The sequence below is a fragment of the Pseudopodoces humilis genome, chromosome 4, assembly GCF_049639895.1.
Source record: "Pseudopodoces humilis isolate 2021_Gansu_Grassland_sample_001 chromosome 4, ASM4963989v1, whole genome shotgun sequence".
NCBI lineage: Eukaryota > Metazoa > Chordata > Aves > Passeriformes > Paridae > Pseudopodoces > Pseudopodoces humilis.
Window position 1 is genome coordinate 30,132,006 of NC_142203.1, and position 26,059 is coordinate 30,158,064.

Sequence of the window (26,059 nt, forward strand, 5' to 3'; positions counted from 1 at the left end):
TTTTTCAAAAGTATTTTGTTCCTAGTATTTTTGGAGGGGAGGCATTATCTAAACATAAATCATCTTTATTCATTGTTCTGTGTTTCCTTTTAGGTAAAAACTAAGTACAGAGGAAGTTACTGTAGGACTGAGATCCAGCCTTCCCATACAGTGCATACAGCTTTCACAGTAAAAGCCACGGACTGGGATGGAACATGAAGCAGTGCTTATAAAGTTATTTTGCTTTTAATGCAACACTTTACAAGAACACAAGTCTCACTGAGTAGGATTTAGGCAAAAATTTAAACTTTTTTGAACTCATAAATTTAGGATAATTTTTTAACTCTTAAAAAAAGGGAGGCAGGATTGCATTTTGTTTTTTGTTCTTTTTTTTTAATTAGTTCCAGTGTTTTGTAACATAATTCTTGCACATACACACCATACCACATTGTCAAATACACAAAGTGAACTTAAAATGAATTTGGTTTTGGTTCTAGAAATAATGAATACTAAGCTTGAAAATGTATAGGATCATCACGTGCTTTAGACCGTACAAGTATAGCATTTCATAACTCTGTAGAGATTTCTGTTTTTCTTAGAGAAGTCTGGGATCTGGGTAGTCCATAAAACAGGTTATCCAGGTGAGTCCTAATCCCCATCAAAACTGAACCTCCACCCATGATCCAGGGCACTGTCTTGTCTCTATTAGGGCTTGTTCAGCTCAGCAGCACAGGAGGGTGTTGCAACTTGACCAACTGCAACTCGATCAAGGTGCAGTGATATGAAAAAATGTTACCATTTTAATCCCCAAGAGGGCTCTGCCCTGCTGCATTTCTTACTGTTGCAGAAGCATTTCTTATTAAAGATAGATTCAAGAGATGTAGTGTCTTCCTTACAGTAAAGCTACTGGGCATTTTTCTTTCAATTTTATATATCTACATCTAGAACATTAAAAGTAACTTTTTTAAGTTTCAAAAGTATCTAGAGTAGTGCCTGAAGTGCTAGTAAGCCGTGTTGTTTGCAAGGATGTGCAGTCCAACAACACATTAGTAGCAGCAAAAAGATGCTGATTTGCACCTCAGTTCTTGAAAGTATAGCCTGTCACCTAAAGTTGGATATTTAGTCAGTCATTCTACTTGATCTTATTTTTTTTCAGACCAGGTTAGTCATAGCCATAATGATTTGGATCTAGACACCTAGACATGTATTTGTCCTTCTAGTGAAACTTCAGGTTAAGTATCTCATTATATAGCAAATACTGTTTTTCAGTGGCTTTACCAGCCTTTTACAATCTAGCCAGATGCAGGTGAGGGGCCTAGCAGAAAGAATGAAAGTTTTTTTAGAAAATTGACCACCTGCTATTTCAGCATAGTGCACTAGAACAATATCTCAAATTAAAATGTTGAATTCAGTTGGATGCTTCTTCATCAAAATTCTTCAAAGAAAAATTAATGTCTTTCCATTTCTGAAAATCCATTTGTGTCCCAGTTTCAACATCCTCTAGTACAAAGCTTTTGATTTTGATCACTGGTAGATTATCAAATGTCTTGTACTTCACTGTGATCCCCCAGTCATGCTGGCATTCAGTATTGCGGCAATGCATCTTGCTTTTTTTCTCAAAACCATCATACCGAACTGGTTTCTGGTGGGGCTTTGTTATATAACGCTCCTTGAACGCATCACCAAGGACAGCGTGATGAGATTCCTGAAACAACACATGCCAGAAACACTTAATATTAGAAACAACATTCTTCATTTTTTCTTGTCATTTCCCTTCCTTTCTCAAAAACATGTTCTCTCTATTAAGGCACTTGCTATTGTCCAGGAGGCTCACTTTCCAGCTTCTTTTGACTCATTGTTCTTCCCCTCCCCGCCCTCCCGTTCATGGAACACCAGGTACTAGTAGGACCCAGGCCTGGGCTTGGGTCAAAGCCAAAAAAATTTGCTGTGTATCCCCAGTCACCAGCTTACACATATTTGAATTTAGTAAGCTGTTTAAAAACTGTGTTTGCAGTATTTGAGCTATGGCCATGAAACAAAAAGAGTAATTCAGACAATGGACAAGTTTGAGAGACTCCTGTTTCCCATGAGGGGTCATACGATTACTTTGGAGTGGTAGAATGAATTACAATTAACAAAGGAGTTGTATATGTTTACAGCTCATATAATAAAGGATTAAAGAAATTAACAGCCTTATTTGAAAGCATATTTACAATCTGTGCTTGAGTACAAAAATGGTAGATCCTCCTGGAAACACAGCTTGTAGGGATTATTTTGAAAACTGAGGGGTTTTTTGCAGAGTGCTAAGCAAAACCACTTACTGAAGAGTTTTCTGAACTCTTGGATCTATTTGCACAGGTATAGGTGATAAGCCAGGAGCACAAAATAGAGCAAAAGTCAAAGGTGCTTTAGATAACCCTTGCTTTTTGTCAAAGAAACGTAACCAAGTTTTCACAAAGCCAAGCTATTCCCAGCTACTTGCAGAGTACTAGTAAGTACCATCTACATTCCACAAACAGCTGGTAAAAACAAACAAAAATTTGGCAAGGGCCTGAAGGCACACATGGTAATGCTCAGCTGTGGCCTTGTCACATTGCAACTACACTTTTCAGAGCAGCACAAATAGAAGCAGCTTATAAAGTATAAAAGGCAGAACAATAAAGGCTCAAAGTGCTCAGAAAAGCCTCTCCTCCCTGATCACTACTTTCTGTTTGAAAAGAGTATTGCCTTCTTTTGCCTTGTCTACAGAGAAAATATGTTCAGAAAGAGTACAATCAAAATGTCCCTAGGATATGCATAGAAGCAACATCAACTACACCTACAGAATGGAAAACAAAATAGTACTGAAAAACTGTAGGACTCTTCTCATGAAACCATGGTTTACTTTGCTTTTCAAAACTCAAACTGTCCCATTAGACAAAGAGTTTGTAAGCTGATCCCAGTACTTTGTGTAGATAATTTTCAGTCAACAGAAATTGTGGGAGAAATATCTCAACAGCAGAGAGTCTTCTTCAGGAAAGTAAATATCCAGCAGTAACTCTAGGAAGTTATGTAGTTGAAGATCAGGGGATTTTCAACAGAATTTGTCAGAAGGGCTTCACTGAAGTGATTCCTACTCTATCCCATATTTGCACACCTTGGACAATATATCATATATATCATATATATCATATATCATATCATACTACAGAAGTAGTCACAACTGTACCTGTGGTTTACTTATTTACTCAGAATTTCTGTTCTCCGGTTTGCACAAAATAGCCCACTTCCACACTGATAAACAATGCAACTAGTTCAGTGATGCTGACTTCCCTCTTGGTCATGGTTGTGTTTCTGTACAGAAACATACCTGTATGACTCTGATGTCGTCTGTACTGCAGACATATGCTTTGCATTTTCCGCACAAGAGATTTTTCTTCCCTTCCACTACTTTCTGTTTTGTTTCTTTCTTCCTGGAATCTCGTAGTATCTTTTCCTTCATTTGAAGGCCATGTATCTTTAATAAATAAATAAAAACCGAGATCATTATGAAATGAAGTCCCAATGTCAGCCTAAACATGACTTTGGGCACATAAAATCTAGGAACCTATTACTTAAAGCCCACAAAACAAAACAAACCTTGTTCTGGCAACACACACCAAGAAAGAACAGGGTACATTTGTCAATTTAGAATGCAGGGCAAGAATGAGACTACGTGATGGACAGCACTTATGCGGTTTGTTCCTCCCTCCCTTCTAGCCCCCAACAGCCCCTCTGGTCTTAAGGCTGCTGTGTTGGTGTGAACACTTAATTCATGTGAGACCCTGCAGCAGAATTAACGCTGCTGCTCTGGGAATCTCATGGTTCGGAAAGAAAGCTAGAGAGACCACAGAAACTGGAGGCAGAGAGAGAAACAACAAGGTACAGCCTGGAGCTGAGAACCAAATGCAGAATCGGAATCCTCTGAGAAAAAGCAGGAGCAACTGCACCAAGGCTCGGAGGTGGGAGAGGAAACGTCACAAAGACCAGGGGGCCCTGGGTACCCTTTGTTGCACAGCTTAATCTCTGAAAGCTCGTCTGGAAACACAGGATGATCTGTGAGTCCAAGGGGGTATGGGAGAACTATGTACAAAGCTTTTTTGTTAGTAGTACCTGCCACTGCCTTATTCCAGGCTCCCCTGAGCTCCGGGGAACACCACCGATACACAGCCACCAGCTGTATTTAACTCCAGTCACTCCTGCTCTCTGGGCCCAGCCATCCAGACAGTTGTTTACCCAGCAAAGAGGGCACCCATCCAAGCCATGAACAGCTAGTTTCTTCAGGAGAATGCTGTGGGAAATGGTGTCAAGGTCCTTACTGAAGTTCAGACAAACACCAACCACAGCCTTCTCCACATCCACTAGGTGGGTCACACTGTCACAGAAGAAAATCAAGGCGCTCAGGCAGGACCTGCTATTCATAAACCCATTCCAGGTGGGCCTAATCCCTGGTTGTCCTGTATGTGATGGGTAATAGTATTCAAGATGATCTGCTCCATAATGTTCCCTGGCACTGAGGTCAGGCCAACAGGGCTGTAGTTCCCTGGATCTTCCTGGTCCTTCTTGTAGATGGGTGGTCACACTGACCAACTTCCAGTCACCTGGGATCTCCTTGATTATCCAGGACTGCTGATAAATGCTGGAAAGTGGATTGATGAGCTCTTCCACCAACCCTCTCACTACCCTTAGGTGGATCCCATCTGCCTCCATAAACTTGTGCGCATTGCAGTGGTGTAGCAGGTCACTAACCTGTTCCTTTTGGATTGTGGGGCCTTCATCCTGCTCCCTATCTCTGTCTTCCAGCTCAGGGGGCTGGATATCCTGAGGCGCTTAATGCCTTGTTCTCCTCTGAAAGACAACCAGTCTTACAGAGGCAAACAAAGCATTAAGCACCTCAGTTTCTTCTCTTCGTTTTGTCACTATGTTTCCCCCATGACCAATAAAGAATGGGGATTTTTCTTTAGTGCGTGGTGGTGGTCCATATGAGTATCCAGCTGGGCTTTGGCCCCTCTGATTTTCAGCTGCAAAACATCACTATTTCTTTGTACACTGTGCCCGAGATAGACTCATGGGTGATGTGGGAGTTGGAGGCTTTCTTTTTTCATAAGCAACACATTATAAATTCTACCTCACTGTACAGTTGATATTCGCAAACTGACAGTACATACTATCCCTTCTCTTCTGACCTAGCCTTTGTCAGAAATCAAGTAAAATGAACACTTCCCTTGGGTTATCCTTTGGCCCTACATACAGCCTTAGTAGATGAAGGCTGATATAGATTATGCCTTTATAATCTAAGTATGAAAACCACGCAAATCACAAACCTTTCTTGCAAACGTTGTTTCATCCCAGTTCTGTAGATTTTCAATAGCTGCATTCATCATTTCTTCCTTGTAACTGTTTAGTTTTTCATTCTCAACCACTTCTGTTTTGCTTGTCACAAGGATGCACTTGCTGTCTCTTGCCCTTCCACGACCTACATAGCAACACATTTATGCTCTTTAGTTACTCTTAACAACATGTGCACAAAAGTGACCGGTCTGCCATAAGACTATTAAGGGCCTTCCACATGGCTGCTTTTGTTTGCAATGTTCTGAGATTCAGATAATGCTGCTTCTGAAGAGCATTCTTCAATAACAAACCAGAACAAGATCCCCCGTCCAGGTATCCTCATGGATATACCCTAGCCAGTATACATATACAGTATATATATATATATATACACACAGGCACTGTATTGCCTGCTTCTGTGGCCTCCCTGTGTTGAGTTCAGGCATGCTTTAAAATAAAATTTTGGTGCAGCATCTTGCTGTCTTCTTGTCATTTAAAAAAAATTAAAAAATATACATATATATATATATATATAAAAGAAAAGTTGATCTCAGTCAACTTCTTGGTGTCTGAAAAACCCCAAAACCCCCGTATATCACAAAAACCTAAGGAACTCGAAATATAGTGCTGACAAGAACATAGACAACGGCAAGTGCCTTCTCTTCTACCTGACTGTGCCTACTGCCTGCCTGTTTATTAAAGCTGTGACACAGACAGACACATAGCTAAAGTAATATTTAATTACATTAAACTGATAATACCAGTTTAGCAGTATTTTGGTTATAAAAAGTGTTTATGTTTTCTTTTGAGCTTCTACTCCACAAAAATCATGATTGTATGTGGTTTGAAACTGACATAACCTCTTTTCTTTGCACCTTTAATGGCTTCTTAATAATAAACACTTTATTTTCCATAAAAGTCCATTCTGGTCCCATAAAACACAGATAAGAAGGTCACAACACACAAACCCTGAAAGAAATGCAATGGATATAAGTAAGTACAATGGATATAACTTATATATATAAGTTATATATATATTATATAACTTATATATATAACTATAATACATATAAACTATGATGTTAATTGCTTGGAAAATATGATAAAATATTTCAGATGTACCCTTAAAAGAGTAGGCAGTTTTACACTGTTCAGGAATGTGAGGCAGAAATCAGTATTTAGTGTGGCTTTTCATTCCCCTCTACTGGCCATACTGTAAAATCACCAAATTTTACAGTATGGCCAGTAGTCATGACAGACTTTGTGGACAAGCAGGGAAGACAGAAACAGGGTGTCTTTGTTTTGGTCATAAATATTAGAGATCTGCACAGGCGAAGGCCTCCTATACCTGGGAGCTGGGCTGGTAATAAATCAACCAGCTGGGGAAGGCCTTCAGAAGCCAAGGCAATACAAGAAATTCCATTGCAGCAGTCCTTTGTAAATTTTTTGAATGATTTGTAATATTTCTGACAACAGTTCTTCTAGCCATAGTTGTGCTTATATGTGTAATTGTCTACTTGAGGTACCAGTCCTCAACAGTTCAATAACCTTGTGCAGCATGGCTAATTTCCCTGGCAAAAGAGCAGTCAGACAACATCAAGGACTAGGCTGTGTGAACTAATTTATCATGTCCCATCATTCACCTGACTTTGCTCAAAGGCACACAGGAACAAGGCATGCACATACTACTGCAGTATTTAGTAGCATTTCACGTCCATTTCTAGGTCAAAACAGGTTTCTAAAGTAAAAGCTCGGAAATTCCATACCTCTGACTTGGATCATTTTGGTGACATTACCGAAGTATTCATAGAGCACCACAAGGTTGCACTCAGTAATATCAATGCCTTCGTCAGCAACAGATGTAGCAATCAGCAGTCTGATGTTTTTATCATTTCTGAATGCATCCAGTACATCCCTCTGCATTGGCAGGGTCATACCTACAGTACCAAGAAACTGTGTCAGGAGAAAAACACTGAAGAGCTCCTTGAGCAAGGTACCCACATTTGATTTTACTTAAGTGATTAGCAATTAGTACATCCTTTTGATCTGGAAAAACACTTCAAGTTTGATATGCAGCATTATATACATATGTATATATATATATACATATATGCAGTATATATGTACATTATACCCACTGTCCAGGGATTCCTCTTGATGTGACACAGAAATCATCAACTTGGGAAACACCATTTTAGACACAACACCCAGATGATCTTTATTGGAGACATCCATGCAGCTTAGTTAGCTAAATCCCAAGCTAACTCGTAACTTAAACCACAGGTAATTAATTTCAGCTGTAGTTTCCATTCTATCTTATAATGTCTTTCTGCCAACAAACACAAAATAAGAGAGGGATCTACAAAAGTAACAGAGGTAATATGAGAATTAATCACAAGAAGCTATGGTAGTGAAATTTCTAAACTGCTTTTGAACCAGCAGAAGAGTCCTGCAGAAAAGTATCACTGATGGTATTACTGCTGCTTTAACCAAAGATTCTGGAGAGAAAAGGCAAGCATGTCCTTAGGATCCATTCAAGGACTTCCAGATATGGAAGAATGAAAGTGCAAACCCCTATGACCTTCCTCTGTTTAAGGGCACAGAACATGAGCACAGGAAAAGCAGAACAGCTTTAGCACCATAGCCACCACTGGTTTAGCATATCTCGGTGCAAATCTGCGTACCTGTTTTATGATCTCTTCTTCCCTTACCCATCAACACATCTGTCTTTATGTGGCTAAGTACAGGGTTTGTTTCTATCCACTTCTTCAAAGCCTGGAAAGCAAATCTCAGAGTTAGTTTCCCTGTGCAGATGAAATGCTAGTTTGAGGTAGGCAGATCTTTCCTATGCTTGCCTAGTCATTCAATTCTTCCAAAAGAAGACCCATGAGCAGAAAGCAAGATGTAACTCTCCTTGTCAGGAGAGAATATTTTTTAATATGTAAGAAAGCAAGGGTCACACCATGATGCCAGATTAAACCATGCCAGACTGATTTACCATTTTCCTACTCCTGCAACTTCAAAGTTGGCTAGAGAGCAAGTAGCCTTTCACTGCTAAAAAGTTTGTATTTTTCCCTAATAAACTAACAGGTCACTGAATGCTACACCTCTGCCATCGAAGGAAAGTAGTTGTTATTTACAAACTGGACTTCTGCTACACAGTGACAATAGCATGTTCAAACTGCTCTTACAGAAGAACAAAATTCAGCCAAGCTACTGTAGGCTTTTAAATCTAAAATGGAAAGCCACCAGCTGATGTTTGGTGTTGTTAGTTTTGACTTCGTCCTGCTTTTAATTTTTTCTGATTTGCAACTCATCCAGCATGTCTGGATGAAAAGGATAAAAAGGGGGGCTTGGTTGTTCAGCTGATAAATCTGTTTACAGTAGACAGAGACAGCTGATATTTGCAGTAAATGTTTTCATCTACTCATGTTAGTGATTAGGAGAACATTAACTTCAAGCACAAACCTTTTCTGGGATCAAGGTACTGCAAGGGAAAAAAAGCATCATCCAGCCTAGATCCTCAATCATAGGCAAGTATGAAATAGACCAGTGATACGAAGAGTCCAGAAAACATCTGCAGCACAAAGTTTTTCCTTTTTCTTGATCAAAAAACAGGTGTTAGGGCACAGACCTTCTTTAGGTCTATAGGAATCCTCTGAGAGATGTATAAATACCTCCTGATGTGCAGCCTGTAATGCAGTAAAGCTGCCAATTCATAACACCACTATACCTGAAAGCCAAAACCCTTAAAACACATCTTGTTGTAACTGACTTTAGACCAAAAGTAAAAATCTGATGGCTTAATGATCAGCTACAACACGTAGTTAGATGTCATGAAGGACACCATAGCTGTACTGTAGTTTTCAGAACAAGAAAAAAAACTGTCACTCATCCTGCCTCAGAGCATCAGGGCTTAGGTGGACACAGTATAATAGAAAGATCAAATACATGCACATTCTTCTATTTCAGATCAAAATGTGAAGGGTAATAGATGAGGCAATTTTTTTCCCCGCTTCCCATTTTAGGAGTTTTAAAAGAAAATGCCGTACAGCTACTAAGGCTCTTGTCTTGGCAAAGAGAATAGTGCGAGTCTCTGGGTTATAGTGGTATGCTTCGTCCAGGATGCAAGTGAGCTCTTCCAACTTTGGATTCTCATTTGACTCATCTTTTGAAAGAGCAGTGAGCTCTAGCTCTTTCTCTGAAAGAAAAAATAAAAAAGGTTTCTTGCAAAATTTACCTTTTATAGTGCAGAAAGCAGAATTTCCACACAAACCTACTTTCAAACAGCACACACATTCTCTTTTACCTTCTTCTATTTTCTGTTCTGTTTGAAATAATATGCTTTCATATGCAAGCAGGGAAATCTGTTGGTTTAAATGCAACAGAATCCCCAGAAAAAAACAAAATTATGAATATCTCACACTTTGCATCAAACTGACAAGAGAACTTCTGCGATGTACTGTGTATCAAAGGACAGCAACAAAACAAACTTAGCTCTTGTGCTATTTCTTCTTAGAAAACAACTGACACTCAAGGGCAGACCACCCAGTGATTTAAAATTGCAGTCAACATGGTAACACACCAGACCACAGGCTGGAATATAGCCCACTGCTCACTAAATCGGAAGTCAGAGCACAGTGACAACCTCTAACTTCCAATGAGAAGGGTACACTTGTTTCTCCCCAGAAGAATGGGGAAGCCAGGAGGCTAGGCAGTACACTGAGCAGTGTATGTTGGCTTATCTAATGCTAGCAGCATTCATGATTGTAGACCATCCCCCTACTTGTGGGGCACAGCCATAAGGGCACTGCTGCCATATCTCCGAGCCAGGCATGTAGGAACTTATTACAGCATCTAGCTACAACTATTACTATTTCATCAGCTTCTGCACTAGAAGCTTACAGTCCCAGAAATTTAGTCCCCCTCAGCTGCCTTAACACGGCACTTGCACCCATGCAGTCACCACATCTTCTGGAAAGTGTGGTTTCTGGAAAAACAACTGCACTTACTCTGAAATAAACACCTGGACCATCCTACCATAAGCTCTCTTTTCCCCAGCAACTGTCACAGGTACTGTGGGAAATACCTTGAAATTTCTCCGTCAGCTGCTTCTCTAACTCTGTATATGGTCCATTTTTCACATTTGTGAAAAATTCTTTTAGGTAGGCTAAAGCATCTTCAATGCGGGCATCTTCACTGATAATGAGAGCATCATTGAATTTCTGCATGGAAAGAGACACACACATTTAGAGCTCATCTTCCATGGGGTGGGATGAACACAAATTTTATTTAGCTAGATTAAGTGTTGTAAATTTGTGGTGTTCTTCCATTTCCATGACAACACAAGCACTGTGAAGTCTCCTCTGCACTGATCTGCCCCTGAAGAGTATCACAGAGACAACTTTTACATGCGTTATGCCTTAGCCTGTGTCAACTTGTTGCAGTCTTCAACATCCTCACTTAGTGGAGAGGCAAGTACAGATCTCTTCACTGTGGTGACCAGTGACATGACTCATGGAAACAGCCTGAAGCTGAGTCAGGGGAGGTTTAGGCTGGATATCAGGATAAGGTTTTTCACCCAGAAAATGGTTTGGGCACTGGAACAAGCTCCCCAGGAAAGTGGTCACAGCACAAAGCCTGAGAGAGCTCAAGAAGTGCTTGGACAATGCTCTTGGGCTCATGGTGAAGGTGTCCTCTGCAGGGACAGGAGCTGGAGCCAATGATCCTTGGGGGTCCCTTCCAACTCTGCGTATACTCTATGATTCTAAACAGAACAACTGGTTCAAAATCTGCTTCTAGGTGAACATACCCATATTGGAAGGAACAGAATGACTCTGCAGGGAAGGAAAGAGGATGCACATTTACCCGCAAGTGTTCAGTACAAATGAAAAGTTCTCTACAAATACTGCTCTCCTTCTCCCTATCTTCCAGTTGCAACAGTCTGCATTTCTTCTGAGTGGAAACTATCCATTGTTCATATCTCTGTGTTCCAAAGTAATTCTTGTTGATTTGGGAGATGGTATCTATTAAAGGAGAGGAAAAAAATTTGTTCATCTTGAATAACAAATAAAAAGCATTAGCTAGAGGATAACACATTTCCCACTAATATTTGCTCTAAAAAGCCTATGCAAAAGAACAATTTTTCAATACAATCACAGAACCACTGAGGCTGGAGGGCAGCTGTGGAGGTCTTTAGTTCAACCCTCTGCTCAAAGCATATCACCCTAGAGCAGGTCACTCAGTTCAAATGGGCTTTGAGTACTTCCAAGGACAGAGTCTAGAACTTCTTCAGGCAAGTGTTTGACCACCTTACAGCAAAAAACTTCTTCCTGTTACTTAAATATTTCTGTTGTGCCCACTGCCTCTTGTCCAGCCTCTGGGAACCACCTGCGAAGAGTCTGGCTCTGTTTTCTTCGCTCCCTATATATACCAAATATATACCCAGATGATAGCACAAAATTAACCCAGTACAATTCAACTGAGGATCTGTGTATATACACACATCTGCAGTGACTTTAGTAATAAAATTAGAGCTCATTTATCCTGTAAAAAGCCTACAGTATTCATAAAAATCGTAGCATGTACACTGTTCCTTGAATTACCAGCTACTCAATAGTTTATAGTCATTCATTAAATAGTCCAGAAGCATATTTGCCCAAGGGGCTGTCCCTGAGGCAGAACTAGGCAGTAGCTGTTTGCTGCATCCATACTCTGCCTGAGTGCTTCAAGGGCTTCAGTAACCACAGGGTCCACAGAAGGGAAGCCACTGCCACTCATGCAAGAGGAACTGTGATGCAAAATAAGTTTCAGAAGTGTTTGCTTAATGTAACATGCATTTTGAGAATCTTTTTGTCTTTGTTCTTTGATCAGGCTTCTTGGGTTTGGGGTTGGTTTGTTGTGTTTTTTAATTTGGTTGTGTGGGGGTTTTAATTCTCCCTTCCTGCCCCAGAATATAGTTCACTCTCAAATATCTGGGAAGTGGAGAGAAGGGGGGAAATCTAGAACTGAGGCAAACAGGTTTAAGGCACTGCAGTCAATGTACAAAAGCCAGTCTAAGCACAGACAATGTCCTTCAGTCCAGAGCTGGAGAGACCAAGGCTGATCCTGAACATATCCATTAATGGGTCTCTGCCTTGTACCCCCTTCTGCTCTCCAATTTTTTATAAAAGCCACTTACTGGACACCACTTAGGAACTCTGCAAAAGCAGAAAAGATAAATTAATTTCTGAAGGGTTATAGAATTAACCTCATGATCATGAGACCTGTTTTCACAATCATGCATCTGCTCTCAGCAAACCCTCCCATCAGAGTAGCTCCTGAAGCTGGAACCTTACTGGCAGCTGTTTCCTTCCTTTCTTGGGCAGCCATATCCTCTCTCCAGTGATGTTCATGTTGCACAGATCCTACTGAAACATTACCTCAAGGGCTTTTCAAAGGAAAATAGTGGAGACCCGGTAAAAAGTGGAAACAGGAGTACCCAGAAGAATAAAGAGGACAGAATGCTGACCAGAAAAGGTGGCCAGGGCAACCCTAGAAATGTGTCAATCTCCAAGTGCAGCTCCGAAACAAGAGAAAACATGAGAAGTGTCAGGGCAGCAGGTGTGAAAATTAACTTCTGCTGTACAGAAAAAATGACAACATTGAGAGTAATACCACTGTGATGTTTTTCATTTTCCTAACAGAGACAGATTGGGTGTGAAGGATTTGGAGAAATGTTTAAATAAGAACATACAGATATCTCTCATCAATGAAATCCAGCCCACCGCATTTTGAATGCAAGCCCTTTTGTTTCCAATTCTTTAAATTCAGAAGGATTTGACACTCAAAAGTACACTGTTTTTAGTTGCAAGTAACAGGCTGAAATTCAAGCAAATATGTTTATGAATGTCAGACAAATCAGGTATAACAGGAAAACAGTTGAATCTCTTATCTGTAATCTCTTATTGAGGAAATATTGACTAAATACAACTAAAAATGAAGGAGATAGGAAGTGAAAAGAGCGTCCTAGCAGCTATAAGGATTCACTCTAATTTAATCAAATACTGAACTGCAATACAGGCATATTTGAGCATCTTACCCACTGAATAAATCTTCCTCATCAACACCTCCGTCTCAGACATCAGACCTGAGATAATGTCTGCAAAATGATTCTGAGCTCGCATTTTAACCCATCTGATATCTAGAGAAGAGAAACGTAAGTCAGTGTGCTGAGTAAGTAAAACATTTCCTCAGGAAGCACAGAACAAATTCTTGTCTAGAAGAATGCTACAAATGGTGTTCCATGCAATCATAATCAAATTTATTGTTAATAAGCACTGCAGGTGCACAGAAAAAACAGCCCCAAATCCTCACTGGAAGAACTGAATAAAAACTAGAGACGGTGCATCAACAGCAAAGAGAAAAGACATCCAAGTGGGCACTGCCTTACTGCAGGAGATTGCAAACCTAAACTTCTTTCAAGCTAGTAGAAAGTAAACCCCTAGCTGAGTCTGAAGTTTTTAACTTAATCTAAAAAAAAGGGGGATTGGGTAGCTGCCATAATCATGGTGCTTTGCAACTCACAGGAAAATAAAAAAGGAAGTGTGCTTACGTGTTTCTGGCTTGGTTCCAAACCTCTGCAGATCTTGTTTGTTCACTCTGACAGTGGATATTGTCTGTATGTCAAGGTAGGAGCAGAGGGTACAGATGTGCTCTACAGTTTCATTAGTGCTCTTGGCATTACCAACTCCAATAGAAGCAGTTAAACCTACAATCTAAACACACACATGAATAGCTCCTTTGTCACAAATGGAATAAAACCAGGAGACATTGTTACCAAATTGCCACCATCGTCAAAAACATGGAAACAAAACAGGCAGCAGAAGTAAACAAGCAGTAGGCACAAAATCCTAAGACCCAATACCTGTATGTACTCATGCCGTCTTCAAGGCACTCAAACTTAGAGTATTTACACTTAAAATAAACTTAAATAAATAAATAAACTTAAATCCACTCAGAAAGTGGGTTAAACTTAAAGACACTTAAATCCATAACCCACACCCAGACCCATCCTTTGCATTCATTCAGAGGTGTCTTCCCAGCTGGATGAAAACCTCAGACCAGCAGAGGCAATGGCCCCATTTTCTAGTGCAGAAAACAGCAATAGCGAGGTAACAAGGGGATTACTAAACTGCATGCTTTCCTCACAGTTCAGCTCTTCTGTTTGCTCTCAACTACTCCACTCTTTGTCATGTTTGATCAGTCTTTCTTGGCAGCTGCAGGGAAGATGTGACATGGGAAAAAAAGCCTGGAAGTGTCCAAGAATGAAAAAATGTTCCAGATTCTACCATTTCCATTTGCAGCCATTGTTAAATGGGAGTTTGAACTGGATCAGCACAAAAGGCAAGACTTTGCTGACTACATTGCAGAACACTTTCCTCCAGCGTTTCCACCCCTGATGGGCTGGGCCTTACCTGAGGCAGCTGGTTTGCAGAGGAGTCAAATTTTTCATCCAGGTACCTGGTCATCAACACATTGTAAGGGTGGTTGCCTGTAGTGTTGTGGCACTCATCAAATATGATCAGAGTGAAGATGGAGAGGGAGCTAAGGATCCCTTTCTCCATGCTATTCACAAGAATCTGGGGTGTTATCACAATGATGTCACTGTCCTGTATAATATTTTCTACAGAGATATTTGCAACTGTTTCACCACAAATTCCTTGAACAGAGTATCTGGAAAGAAGATGCAAAAAAACAGTATGAAAAAGGATATCTTGCAGGACAAGGAAAGCTAGAAAAATGGGCTTTTCAGCAAGCTTGAAAGGCAGTTACTAAGTTTCAAATATCAAAGAGTTAAAGCTGGCAGTTTGACCACAGAAACTGAGGGGGAAAAAAAAAAAAGCTGAAGGTAAATAACTGAATTTTCAACTACCATTAACAAAAATATATCATATTTAAGGAATGATTAACTTGTATATTTAAGTTGCATTTGTCAGTTCACATGTAACATCCCTTTTGTGTACATGTCTGACATCATGGGACTGTTTCTGCCCAGCAGCCTCCTTTTCCCATAGCTAAAAGGATACATATGTGGATGTTCAGTAACCTCAAATCAGGGATGTTCACTCAAAATCAGAAGATATAGGTTGTTAATGACCCTCTAAGCAATCTGCAGTCTCGAATGAGAGATGAACTATCATTTTCTGACTAGAGGTTGAAAAAACAAAGAAGTTTGGGTCCTTCCATTTAGAGAAAAGAGACAGAATGGCAGGAGGAACCTCACTGCTGCTGCCAGGAAATGCATCAGCTTTGGAAGCAGGCGTGAAAGGAGTCTCAAGAGAGAACACACCCCACCCTTTATGTACAGAAATACTTCCGCCATTTCCATAGATGTGCAACAATGAGTGCTTAAACTCTCCAAAACCAGACTTCAAATTCTCCAAAAAAAGTCTGCCACAGCAATGCCATTCTTGCAGCTATGCATCATCCTGATAACACTGTCAAGCACTCTTGTTCACCAGCAAACCCACTACATCTTGCCCTAGCCACAGCTGACCTATAGGGCAGTTTATCTTCTGTGGAGGGAGCCACCAGGTAGAATTACACTTACCCACTTCTTTCAAAATGCTGCCTGAATATAGTTTTCTGTTGCTCATACACTGGCACTTTGGTTGCAAGGAAGACAACTTTTGCCTTTCGTCCTGATGGAATGTTTTGCAAATGATGTTCACAAATCATAAGTGCCACAAAAGTTTTTCCAGATCCTTCAAACAGAAAACATAAAAGGTGAAGGACAAGTATGAAAAGGTGCATCTGTAAGCAGTAGCTTGTCTCATCTAAATGCCTTGTAAAAAAGGGGAGCTGACAATGGGGCCAGACTTGAACACATTTGGAACAGATTTAAACACAAGCATGTTGCTTACTCAGGTGGGGAATCATCCCTTTCTCTCTCAGTTTCAGTCTGTAAATGAAATTAGGCAGTCACTGGGGACTAAAATCCATTTGCAGTTGTACTTGAATTCTTTGAAATCACTGAGTCTTTTTTTCACTCTCAGCACATGCTCTCACATCAAATCAGACTATGTATAGACACCAGGCCCTTTCAGCTTCCATCCTTTCTCATGCAGCCTTGCTCCTCTCCCACTTGCTTTCCTTTGGCCCGCAGGCTCTCCAGAGCTCTCCTCTGTCCCTGCCTCTGTTATCCCACTTGCCTCACCAGGGCTCAGGGGAAAATTAGGCTGTCTGGATGTTGCAGGCATTGCAGTAGACAAGAGAGGGGAGCCTGAAGCTAACTCATCCTGTTATCCCTTCAACTTGCAAGACAAATTTCTTAAATATCTGCAAAGATTAGTGACTGGCTTTAACTGAAAAATCCACACTGAGGAGTGAGAAAGCAGAAGTCAGAACATGGAAATGAATGCTGAGTGTGCTGAATACAAGCACTGACGTGCCAACAGACACGACTGTCTTGCCAGCCTCTGTGCTGCCCATGGTCATTAATTGCAGGGTAAATCTGGATCTACTGAAAGGAAGACAGCTTTGAAACAAACGGCTGAAGAAGTCTGATTCAACCTTTACCATTCCCTATCCTTCACAGACAAATGCATCAAGAAAATTTTTCTAAGAAATGTCTATCCCCTTACCTGTGGGGGCACAAATCAATGTGTTTTTCCCATCAGTAGCAGGCTGTGCAAGCTCAATCTGGTAGCTCCGAGCCTTCTTTGGTTCATAAACAGATGGAGATGCATAGACACTTTCTAGGATAAAACAATGTTTTTGCAAAGAGTGTTGCAATAAAAATGCAAAAAATATGTTGTGCCATATAGTTGCTATCTAAAATGATAGAAGAGTCCTTGCAGTCTACACAGAACATTACAGATGCACCAAATAAGAATTCTGTGTGAGTTTGATGGCACACTTTTGTTACCCCTCAACTGTGATTCATAAAATAAACTCATTTCAAGGTCTTGGTTGACAACGCTCACTTCAACTGGTCTTCTTTTCAACTCAGAATGAAAACACAAAGGATTATTTTTCCCCAAATACATACATAGGATTTATTTTAGCCTTCTGCTCTACAGACTTTTGAAGTTATTACTCTCTTAAACTGTGGTCTTGTCAGAGTGTTTGGACTTAAGGAACAGGAACTAGAAACTACTGGTGGAGCAAAATTTGCCATGACAGTCACTGCACAGATCCCTTGCAGCCACATTCAGTTCTCTAAACCGGTTAATATCAGGTCATGCGTGAATTAATTAGAGAAGAGGTGCATAAACAACAGGCTGGTGTTAGGGGATCTTTTTTGATAATGAGCTGACAGAACAACTCTTCACTAGAAATGTGATAAGTGCGGGGCAACCCCATACATTTCCAGTGCCCAGCATGAGATCCTTTGAACGTTAATACAGAAGACAGGTAAATCAAGTCAGAGATTTGTACTAATTCCTCAGTACCTTCCGTTGTGGCACACTACATCTGTGTCCTTTGGGAATCTAAGCAAATGGAAAATATCAACCACAAACTTTTAAGTTCTTAAGAGCTACCTGAAACCGAAGAGAGATTTTTGCTGAGATTATCACATTCTGCTTCTTCAGAAAAAGTCACCATGGTTTCAAAGTAATTCTCAGAGGCATCTGTCATTTCACTATCCACATCTTTGCCATTATCTATATAAACGGAAAAAAAGCCATGTTATAGATACTTATGATTTTAAAACATATTTGCTGTGATGACAAGTGAAGGAGTTGGTTGCTGGAAGAAAAAGACTACAAAAAATGATGGTGCACACAGGCTCCTTTCAAAGAAGACGGATAGCACTGAGAATCTTGGTTTTAGAAGAACACAATGCGTTCACAATGTGTAACAACTTCCAAAAAACAAAGGAGACAACAGACTGGGAGGAAAGTTTATCCTTTCTGTTTAGTGACAAGTAGTCACTGTGTAACACGGACACTAACCACAAGCATGAAAAATTCTTATGAATTCAAAGAAGCTTTATAAATTCAAGATTCTGCTCTCCCTTTCTCCCCACCTACTGAAAGGACCTAGAAATTGTAAGAATATCTCTATTCTTTATATTACACAATGATCAAAAGAGAAATTTTCTTTGGTGTTATAATTAATACTTTCCCAAAGAACCATCCCTGGGCCCTGCATGAAGAGTCTCTTTGCAAACAACATATGATCACAAAGCACTGCTTTTGGAGGGGGAGAAAGAGCACATCTGCACATCAGTCCAGCTCCAGAAAGCAGACAATATCTGCCATTAATTTCTGGTATCAACTCCTCTTAACTGCCAGCAGTAAACTGTTTCCAGTATGGACAATGCTTCTTCAGTAGGCTTACTTTGGCTTTGCTGAGCTGGATGTCAGAGGAAGCTGCCCCAAAAGACAGTGATAATTTTAACTTAAAAAATGTAACTGTCAACAAATAATACGTATAGCCACCAGCTACATAAAATAATACCTATGTACGTATAGGTATTACTATTATGTATTATTTCACCTATATTTTAATAAATTTATTAATTATATACACACCTTTATGCATATATAATAGTTAATTCTCCAGTTAAGAAATTACACCCTTTGACTGCAGTAATAAAAAAATTTCAAAATAAGAAATACAGTTTAAGAAGCCACTTAAATATAGCTTATCCCTGTTGCTAACTAACAAAACAATTCAAATAAGCACCTAGGGAGACAGCAAAATGTAGATACGAAGATATATAGTCCAGTTTATCTAAAATCACTTTTTTAGTAGCAAAATAATATATTCTCTAAATTCTGTTATGCTGCAGGTTACTTATAGAAGTGTTTTTCAAGGAGGTAAATTTAATGACTTTAGCAAAATCTTATGAGGGACAATTCTGCAGTTTTGCACAATATGAACATAATAACTTGGTAAGGGCTGCTTATCATTATAAACGCTTGGTAAGGACAATTTCTTGTAGAAAAAGGTACATGATCTGCTCTGGGGATTACACAAGTGTATCACTCTCTAGACTATCACATTACTAGTCATATTTTATCAGAAAATATTGCATCTGTCACAACTCAAGCAATGAAAAAGATGGCAAAAGTTGCGTTAAGAAGAGAAGGAAGAAGATAACTATTTGGGTATTTTTATGCCTTCAGAGCCTATGCTGCCTGAGTCTCCTTTCCTTAAAAAGGTACCATGACTAACCATCTGGGAGGAAAAACAGTCAAAGACTAATTTCTGCCTGTTTGTAGGATAGTACTTGTATTTAATTTTATATAAAAGACATTTAAAATAAATTTTTAAGAGGTTTTTTTTTTTTTAGACCACAAAGTATTCTGACAGTATCCTTCTAAATTAGTCTGATTCTCCTAAAAAGAAATTACTGTCTGGTACAAGAACAGGAAAAGAATGTCATAAAAACAATTCACATTTTACCTTCTCTTATATTCCACAGTACACTTGCATTGTAATATCCTGCATTATCCAATGCCAGCTGAAGACTTTTGGGCCAGTTTTCCTTATCTGAGCGACAGAGGCATTCAATGAGTTTAGTTATCCCGGCCGCTTTGCTTCTGTATTCACTGATCTGCGCACACCACAAACAGAAACTGCTGTCGGTTCTGAGCAATCAAACCCACTGCTCTTTGCTTAGCAGGTGAATTTATGATGTTTGATGTTCAGTTGAAAACTGCATTTCCTTCTCAATGAGTAAAAAGCTTTAGAGTAAGGTGCAGCCATTTACCCAGTACAGCTTCAATTCTGCCAGTATAGTTACACACTCAACTTAGTTGGACTATAATAATAGGTAGGCTTTGTTTGAATATTTGTAAATGGCGTGAAATATCACAGAGCTTTTCTGTCAATTTCTGTCTGGCAAAGTCCTTGCAATGAACTCTATCTGCCATAAATCTGCGAGCCTTCCATTTCAGAACAGGAAAAGAAAAACTATAGAAATTATAGCAGGCCTGTGACCAGCCATCCTCCTCACCCAGCCGCCTATCAGACAGGTGCAGATTCATCCTACAAGCGAAGCAGCCAGCACTTCTCTGAATCAAAACTAGGCCAATACCATGATTTTACCATACCTGCAGGATCTCATCACACTCCCTGTCTATCAGGCATGTGTTTATGTATGGCATGATTGCTACAGGATCAATTTCTAGCATTGCTGCTTCTATCCGCTTCAACAGCTGCCTGTGCAGCTCCAGTTTTTCCAGTTTGCTGAAGTCCCAGTTTTCAATTGCTTCTGCCAGTCCAGTGTAACCTTTCAGAAAAAGAGACAAATCATTACTGTGAATTCAATCTCTAGCTAGAATAGGTAGGAACAAGCTGAAAAAACATTTTCTCAGCCACTCTAGAGAAATTAAAATTATTTTGTCCTGTAAATGATAAAAATCTAGGAGAACCACATACAATTTTATCTAAAAAGTCACTGTTTTCCTTCAAGCACTTTTATATCTAATATGAAATACCTGCACTAAAAGAGCAGTAGCACCTGAAAAAAAAATCAAATATAAATAAATAAATAAATAAATACCTACGTCATAGGTCACATCATCCAAACAACTATATCCACTCCTGTCTTTCAATTATACAGTCCTTGGAATTCTTAAATTCCATGATGCTCTTCCGCAGGATTCCCAGAGCAAAGGACACTACTCAGAATCACAAGATGCTTTGGTTGCCTTTTCTTTTATTTACCAGCATTTTATCTTTTACTCTTGTCCTTGACTCCACTCTCCTTCAAAAATCCTTCCTGTACCGGATTCAAGCCAGTCCCTGACCGAAAGCAGTACAGACACCTGCAACCTAGATAGTAATCAAATAGCTGAAAATACTGTCCTGGAACAGACAGAGACAGGGAAACATATTTTAAGGACTTGTGCGATTTGCCATGTAGGCTTCCAAAGTGGAAAAAAGCAGATCAGGGTCCCAGAGGAACTCCCAAAGGAATTTGCCTAACTTCTTAATTCCTTTTAGAGGAGCAGGAGAGTGGTGTGGATACTTACCACCATAACGTATAGTATGAAGTAAAAGTATTACTTATCCCTGCATCTGCCAAAAAGAAGAGAAATTCTAAATTCTAGTCTCTGTCCCAATTAACAAGTAATTGGGATAGCACTTTGAATCATCAGGTTAACTGTCTCAGATTTTTGCTGAAGATACACCAAACTGAACTCTACTAGCAGGTTCAAAGTAGATAGTTCCACAGTTCAGAAATCAGCATTATCACAGACTGGTAGAAGGTTGCTCTGGACCTAGTGCTTGCTTTAAGGTATGACTGGGTTACATCCAAGTGATAAGAAACTTTGTAATATTTTTTCACTGAGATAATTATTCCCAATTAATGGTGAGGAGATGAAAACAAAAGTATCTGACATGAGATTGTAGGATTCAACAAATCTAATAAATCATCAGCAAGAATCTATGATACAATATACATGTATAGAAGAAAGCTGGCAGTTGCTGCTCATTTTATACCTTCACAATCTTTTCTGTTCCATTTCATAAAGGAAACTGGATTAGGAATTTACACAACAAGTAGTTATAGCTACTGTGGAACAGTCATGTTATAAACTACGAACGGTTGGTTACTTCTTGAAACAGAAGACTTTCAATGCCACTGAGTAATTTAAAATATTTTAAAAAGTCATTTAAGGCTCTGTCGTTAAGTTATCCCATCCTATCAGTCAATCCTCACGCACTTCCTGAAACCCATTTGGCTTTCTGTTTCAGAGGATTTAGCCTCCTTCCGTTGTATTTGGTGAGAACAATGGTACTCTTGTTTCTTCTCTAAAGGCTCTGAGACAGACAAGCCTCCTGTCAACGAGGCTTTCTCCATCCTCAGAATTGTTCCAGCCGCTTCACATCCCAGCAGGCTTGTTTCCAGACTGCCAGCCTGCCTTTTCCTACCGCACCTGACCTGGTGTGTCAGCACGGGCAGCCGAAGGGCGGCGGGCGGAGCGCCCCAGCCGGTCCCGGGAGCACCTCGGCGGAACAGCGACACAGCCCCGCCGGGGAGTGGCACCCACCTGCTGCCACCAGGGCATCCACGAAGCCCCGCAGCCAGCCCTCCGCCTCCAGCAGCAGCACGGCATCCAGGAACAGCGCGGCGGCCGCCGTCACCCCCTTCTCCTCCTCCTTTCGGACCCTCTCCTTCACCTCTAGCGAGAAGCCAGCACAGACAGTGAGGGGCGAAGGGGCAGGGGCGGGGGGGGGGTGGGGGGGCGCGGCCGGCTCTCACCGTCGGACAGCCAGTCCGTCATGTTGCCGAGGATGTGCACGGGGTTCAGGATCCTCTCGATGTACCGCCTGAAGCACCGCAGGCTCTGCTTCTCCTCCGCCGTCATGGCGAGGCCGGCTGCGCACCGCCGCCCGCGGGCCCGGTCCCGATCCCGGTGCCGATCCCGGTGCCGATCCCGGTGCCGATCCCGGTGCCGGTGCCGATCCCGGTGCCGATCCCGGTGCCGGTGCCGATCCCGGTGCCGATCCCGGTGCCGGTGCCGATCCCGGTGCCGATCCCGGTGCCGATCCCGGTGCCGCGGTCCCGGCTGCGTGTGCGGAGCCCACCCCAGGTACGAGACAGCTGGTAGGGACTGAGTGGGAGCCGCCCCCGAGCAGGGAGCGACAGGAAAAGGAAACTTCAGTGCGGCTGAAGAATAGAAACCGAAAGCGCTCTCGAAGGGAAACGCTGCTTTCCGCTTGCGTCTGTCCGTAGCAAAAGAAAAAGTGGACCGTCGCCCCGAGCCCAGCTAATCATATGCCCATGCATACGGCTGTAAAGGCTGTAATCAGCCCGTTTGTGCGGCTGCCAGGGTGAGAAAAAGCACAGAGAAGAAATAGGAGTAAACGCATCATCCTATCTTCTCTTCCCTCTTGTCCCCAGAAAAATCTGAACGAGCTTTTATAGGCTGTATCCTGGGTTTTTTTAAAAAAATATAGAAACACTTCTAAAAGCTTTTAGGAAACGAATTAGGCAGGTGGACATCAAACGAGGAGGCTTACCGGAGGGGCAGTCCTGTTACAGGGCAGAAAGCCCCCGCAGTGGGAAGTGCTGCTAAACGTGACAACTCCTGACGCAAACCTCTCCCCTCACCGTGTGCATGTGCCATTCTGAAACAGACTGACAGGTACTGGCTCAGCACAAGATTCCTGCTTTCTAAAGCCTGCCAACACAAGAGCTTGTCCTGTCCCCGGTGGTGGACAGGGGATAGCAGGGGCGGAAGGAAGGGCATTGAGGAAGGCACTGACATTTCATTTTCTACTCTTCTCTAGTCCACTTTTACGCTCAAGTATTTAATATCCTTCTGTTCCTTTTTCTGAAGTCTTCTGTCTATTGGAAGAGTGATTGAGCCTTGGAATAGGCTGCCCAGGGAAGTGGTGGAATCACCATCCCTGGTGACCCACCCCTGAAGGTGTTTAAGAAAAGACTGGGTGTGGCACTTAGAGCCATGGTGTGGTTGACAAGGTGGTCAGAGGCTGGACTCAATCACGTCTAAAGTCCTTTCCAAACGAATTTTTTCTGTGATTCTCTGTTTTCACAGTAAATAAAGAAAGTATTGTTCTTCTCAAAAGGCTGAAAAGGTCATTAGGGAGCTTTGCAAAAGCCTTCGGTGTGGTTTGTTGTGTAAACCTGATGCCAGACAGCGTGAGCCCGAGCAACATGTGGATTGCTGCAGTAGAGTGGACAAGGGGCAGCAGGACTTCCATGGGTAATTGCATTTTCATTCTCTAAGTCAAGAGGATTGTAATATATCCCAATTTAAAAAACACAGGCATTTCAGAGACCTTCTTTACATCATCATGCAAGAAAGCTGCTTGTGGATTGATGCCTCTGCTTAAGAACTAGATTGCCTCCGATTTCAGGAGTGGGTCTGCTGAGGGCATGGGGATCTGGCAGCAGGTAAGGTCCCTGGGGAAACCAGAGTGCTCGTTTCCCAGGATAGCTCTCTGCGAGCATCCTACCTCACTTCTCAGTGATCCTCCGTTCCTCACAATGTCCTTGATTGCAACGTGCACAGACTCCTGCTTCAGCTTTCCACGCCTAATGCTGAGCAAAGTACACAGCAGCAAGGGTTGCTGTGGCATTGAGACCCAAAGAAGCTGTTTGATGTCCGGAGAGTGTAATATTATATGTATGATGAGCAGTTAAGACACAGTAACTATGAACATCAGTACAAAACGATTAGATTTGCTAAATCCCTTGAGTTTTCCGTGGAAGACTTGAATTGACTGTACACTGGCCTGAGAAATGTGTTGATAAGTTATGCTCTATCTCCCTCTGTTGATCAAGATTTGCATCGCACTAGACTAAAAATCAGGAGAATGGCAGTCTTCTGAGAGTAGTTTTATTTCTGCGGAAGGAATCTGCGGTGATCTTTAAAACTGACCATTTCTGTAAGTTCCTCAATACTCATCCACCATACAGAGAATAAAAAATTAGAAAAAAAAAAATAAATGCAATTATTAAATTGTAAGTAGTGCCGTGTGAGACCAGATGGTAGGTTCTGTTGTAGCAGGAGAAATGCATAAAGTTAACAGCAGAAAAGGAGGGCTGCAATTCCTAATCCTTTCATTACTGCAGAATGCATTGGTATGCCTCAAAACAACATAAGGGGCTGGGCTGGTTGCTCACTGCAGTTGTCTCTCTTGCAAAATCCTCACAGGTCTCTGGCTCTAAACCAAAGGTCTGAAAGGTCTGTTACTTTTGAATAAACACTGCCATTCTCATTCCTTGGTGACTCCTCCATCTGATCCCATTGAGCCTTCCCTTGGGTTAACCTGTAAGAACAGCAAGTGTCTTTTCAAAGTAATGTTTTGCATGATATTTTATGTTTCTTGGGAAAAAACACCATTTCTGTTTAAAAATTTCTCCACATTAAAATGTTCTTTCTCTTTCCTGAAGACTTTTATATCCCATTCATGAAGACATGGGAAGACACCCTGCAGAGATCTCAGAAGACACTAAAATTATGCTAGAGTTTACTTTTACTCTTTGCAAAAGACAAGAAATAGAAGAAAAAACTATTTAAATTACCTTTGCCTGTTCTGTGTCAGGAACTCAGCACAGCACATAAGTAGCTTTGTAACACGGAAATTATCCTTGTGACATTCTTATCTTTGGCTTAAGGAAAATCTTCAAGATACTGTCTTCTTCAAGTCTTCAAGATACTACTACATTTGAAGTAGGCTTGAATCTCCTGTAGTGCTTTCAGCCTTCCCTTGTGAAATGAACATTAGTTTTTATTCTAGTGTCTTTTGTCTCAAGCACTTTGGGTCCTGATACAGTGAGACAGAAATGGCACCTGACCTCAAGAGCTGAACATAGAAAGAAACAGGAAAGAGCAGAGTGGGCTGACAATGCTCGTTAATGTTTTGTGTCTTACGAAGCAGACCTGGTGAGCGCTGCCAGCGGGGCTGTTCAGTGCTGTTCACTGATAAACCTTGCCCATCTGGGAGCTAAATTTATTTTTCACAAGACTTCTAAAGTGCCTTTGTCAACCAACATGTGTGACATTCCAGCCCTGGTTTTCAACTGCCATTTGGTATTCCACAGTCCTCTTCTTCAAAATATTGCAGGAGCTGTCGGCCCAAGAAAATTTTTTAAATCCTAGAAATTAGTGCAATGGAATGGTAAGAGGCATTTATGACTGACAGCAGTTGAAGATGCCCAAATCTTCATTATCTCAATTATTTTAGTGTCTAATTTTTTGTTAGAAGGCTGATAGAATACTGGAAAGCAAATCTTTGAAATAATCTTGCGTGTTCC

At 41.0% G+C, this 26,059-nt stretch overlaps 1 protein-coding gene across 3 annotated transcripts; it reads right to left on the reverse strand.

Annotated features, from left to right (window-relative positions):
- Nucleotides 1–350: 350 nt before the first annotated feature.
- RIGI (RNA sensor RIG-I) lies at nucleotides 351–22,898 on the reverse strand. Of its 3 annotated transcripts, XM_005529955.3 has the most exons (18): nucleotides 22,535–22,898; nucleotides 22,323–22,454; nucleotides 20,376–20,554; nucleotides 19,726–19,876; nucleotides 17,853–17,975; nucleotides 16,953–17,066; nucleotides 15,920–16,073; nucleotides 14,784–15,042; nucleotides 13,922–14,084; nucleotides 13,409–13,510; nucleotides 11,197–11,354; nucleotides 10,418–10,553; nucleotides 9,381–9,529; nucleotides 8,013–8,103; nucleotides 7,095–7,265; nucleotides 5,322–5,473; nucleotides 3,329–3,475; nucleotides 351–1,684 (listed from the first exon to the last, which is right to left on the reverse strand). In XM_005529955.3, the coding sequence occupies exons 1-18, from the start codon at nucleotides 22,638–22,640 to the stop codon at nucleotides 1,388–1,390; spliced, it is 2,784 nt and encodes a 927-aa protein (XP_005530012.1). In that variant the 5' UTR covers nucleotides 22,641–22,898; the 3' UTR covers nucleotides 351–1,387. The 3 variants fall into 3 exon arrangements, with proteins under 3 accessions (XP_005530012.1, XP_014114205.1, XP_014114206.1); XM_014258730.2 differs by lacking the exons at nucleotides 22,323–22,454; nucleotides 22,535–22,898 and adding an exon at nucleotides 20,832–20,885; XM_014258731.2 differs by lacking the exons at nucleotides 351–1,684; nucleotides 3,329–3,475; nucleotides 5,322–5,473 and adding an exon at nucleotides 5,486–6,297 and having other exon boundaries at nucleotides 22,535–22,773.
- Between the last annotated feature and the right edge of the window lie 3,161 nt (nucleotides 22,899–26,059).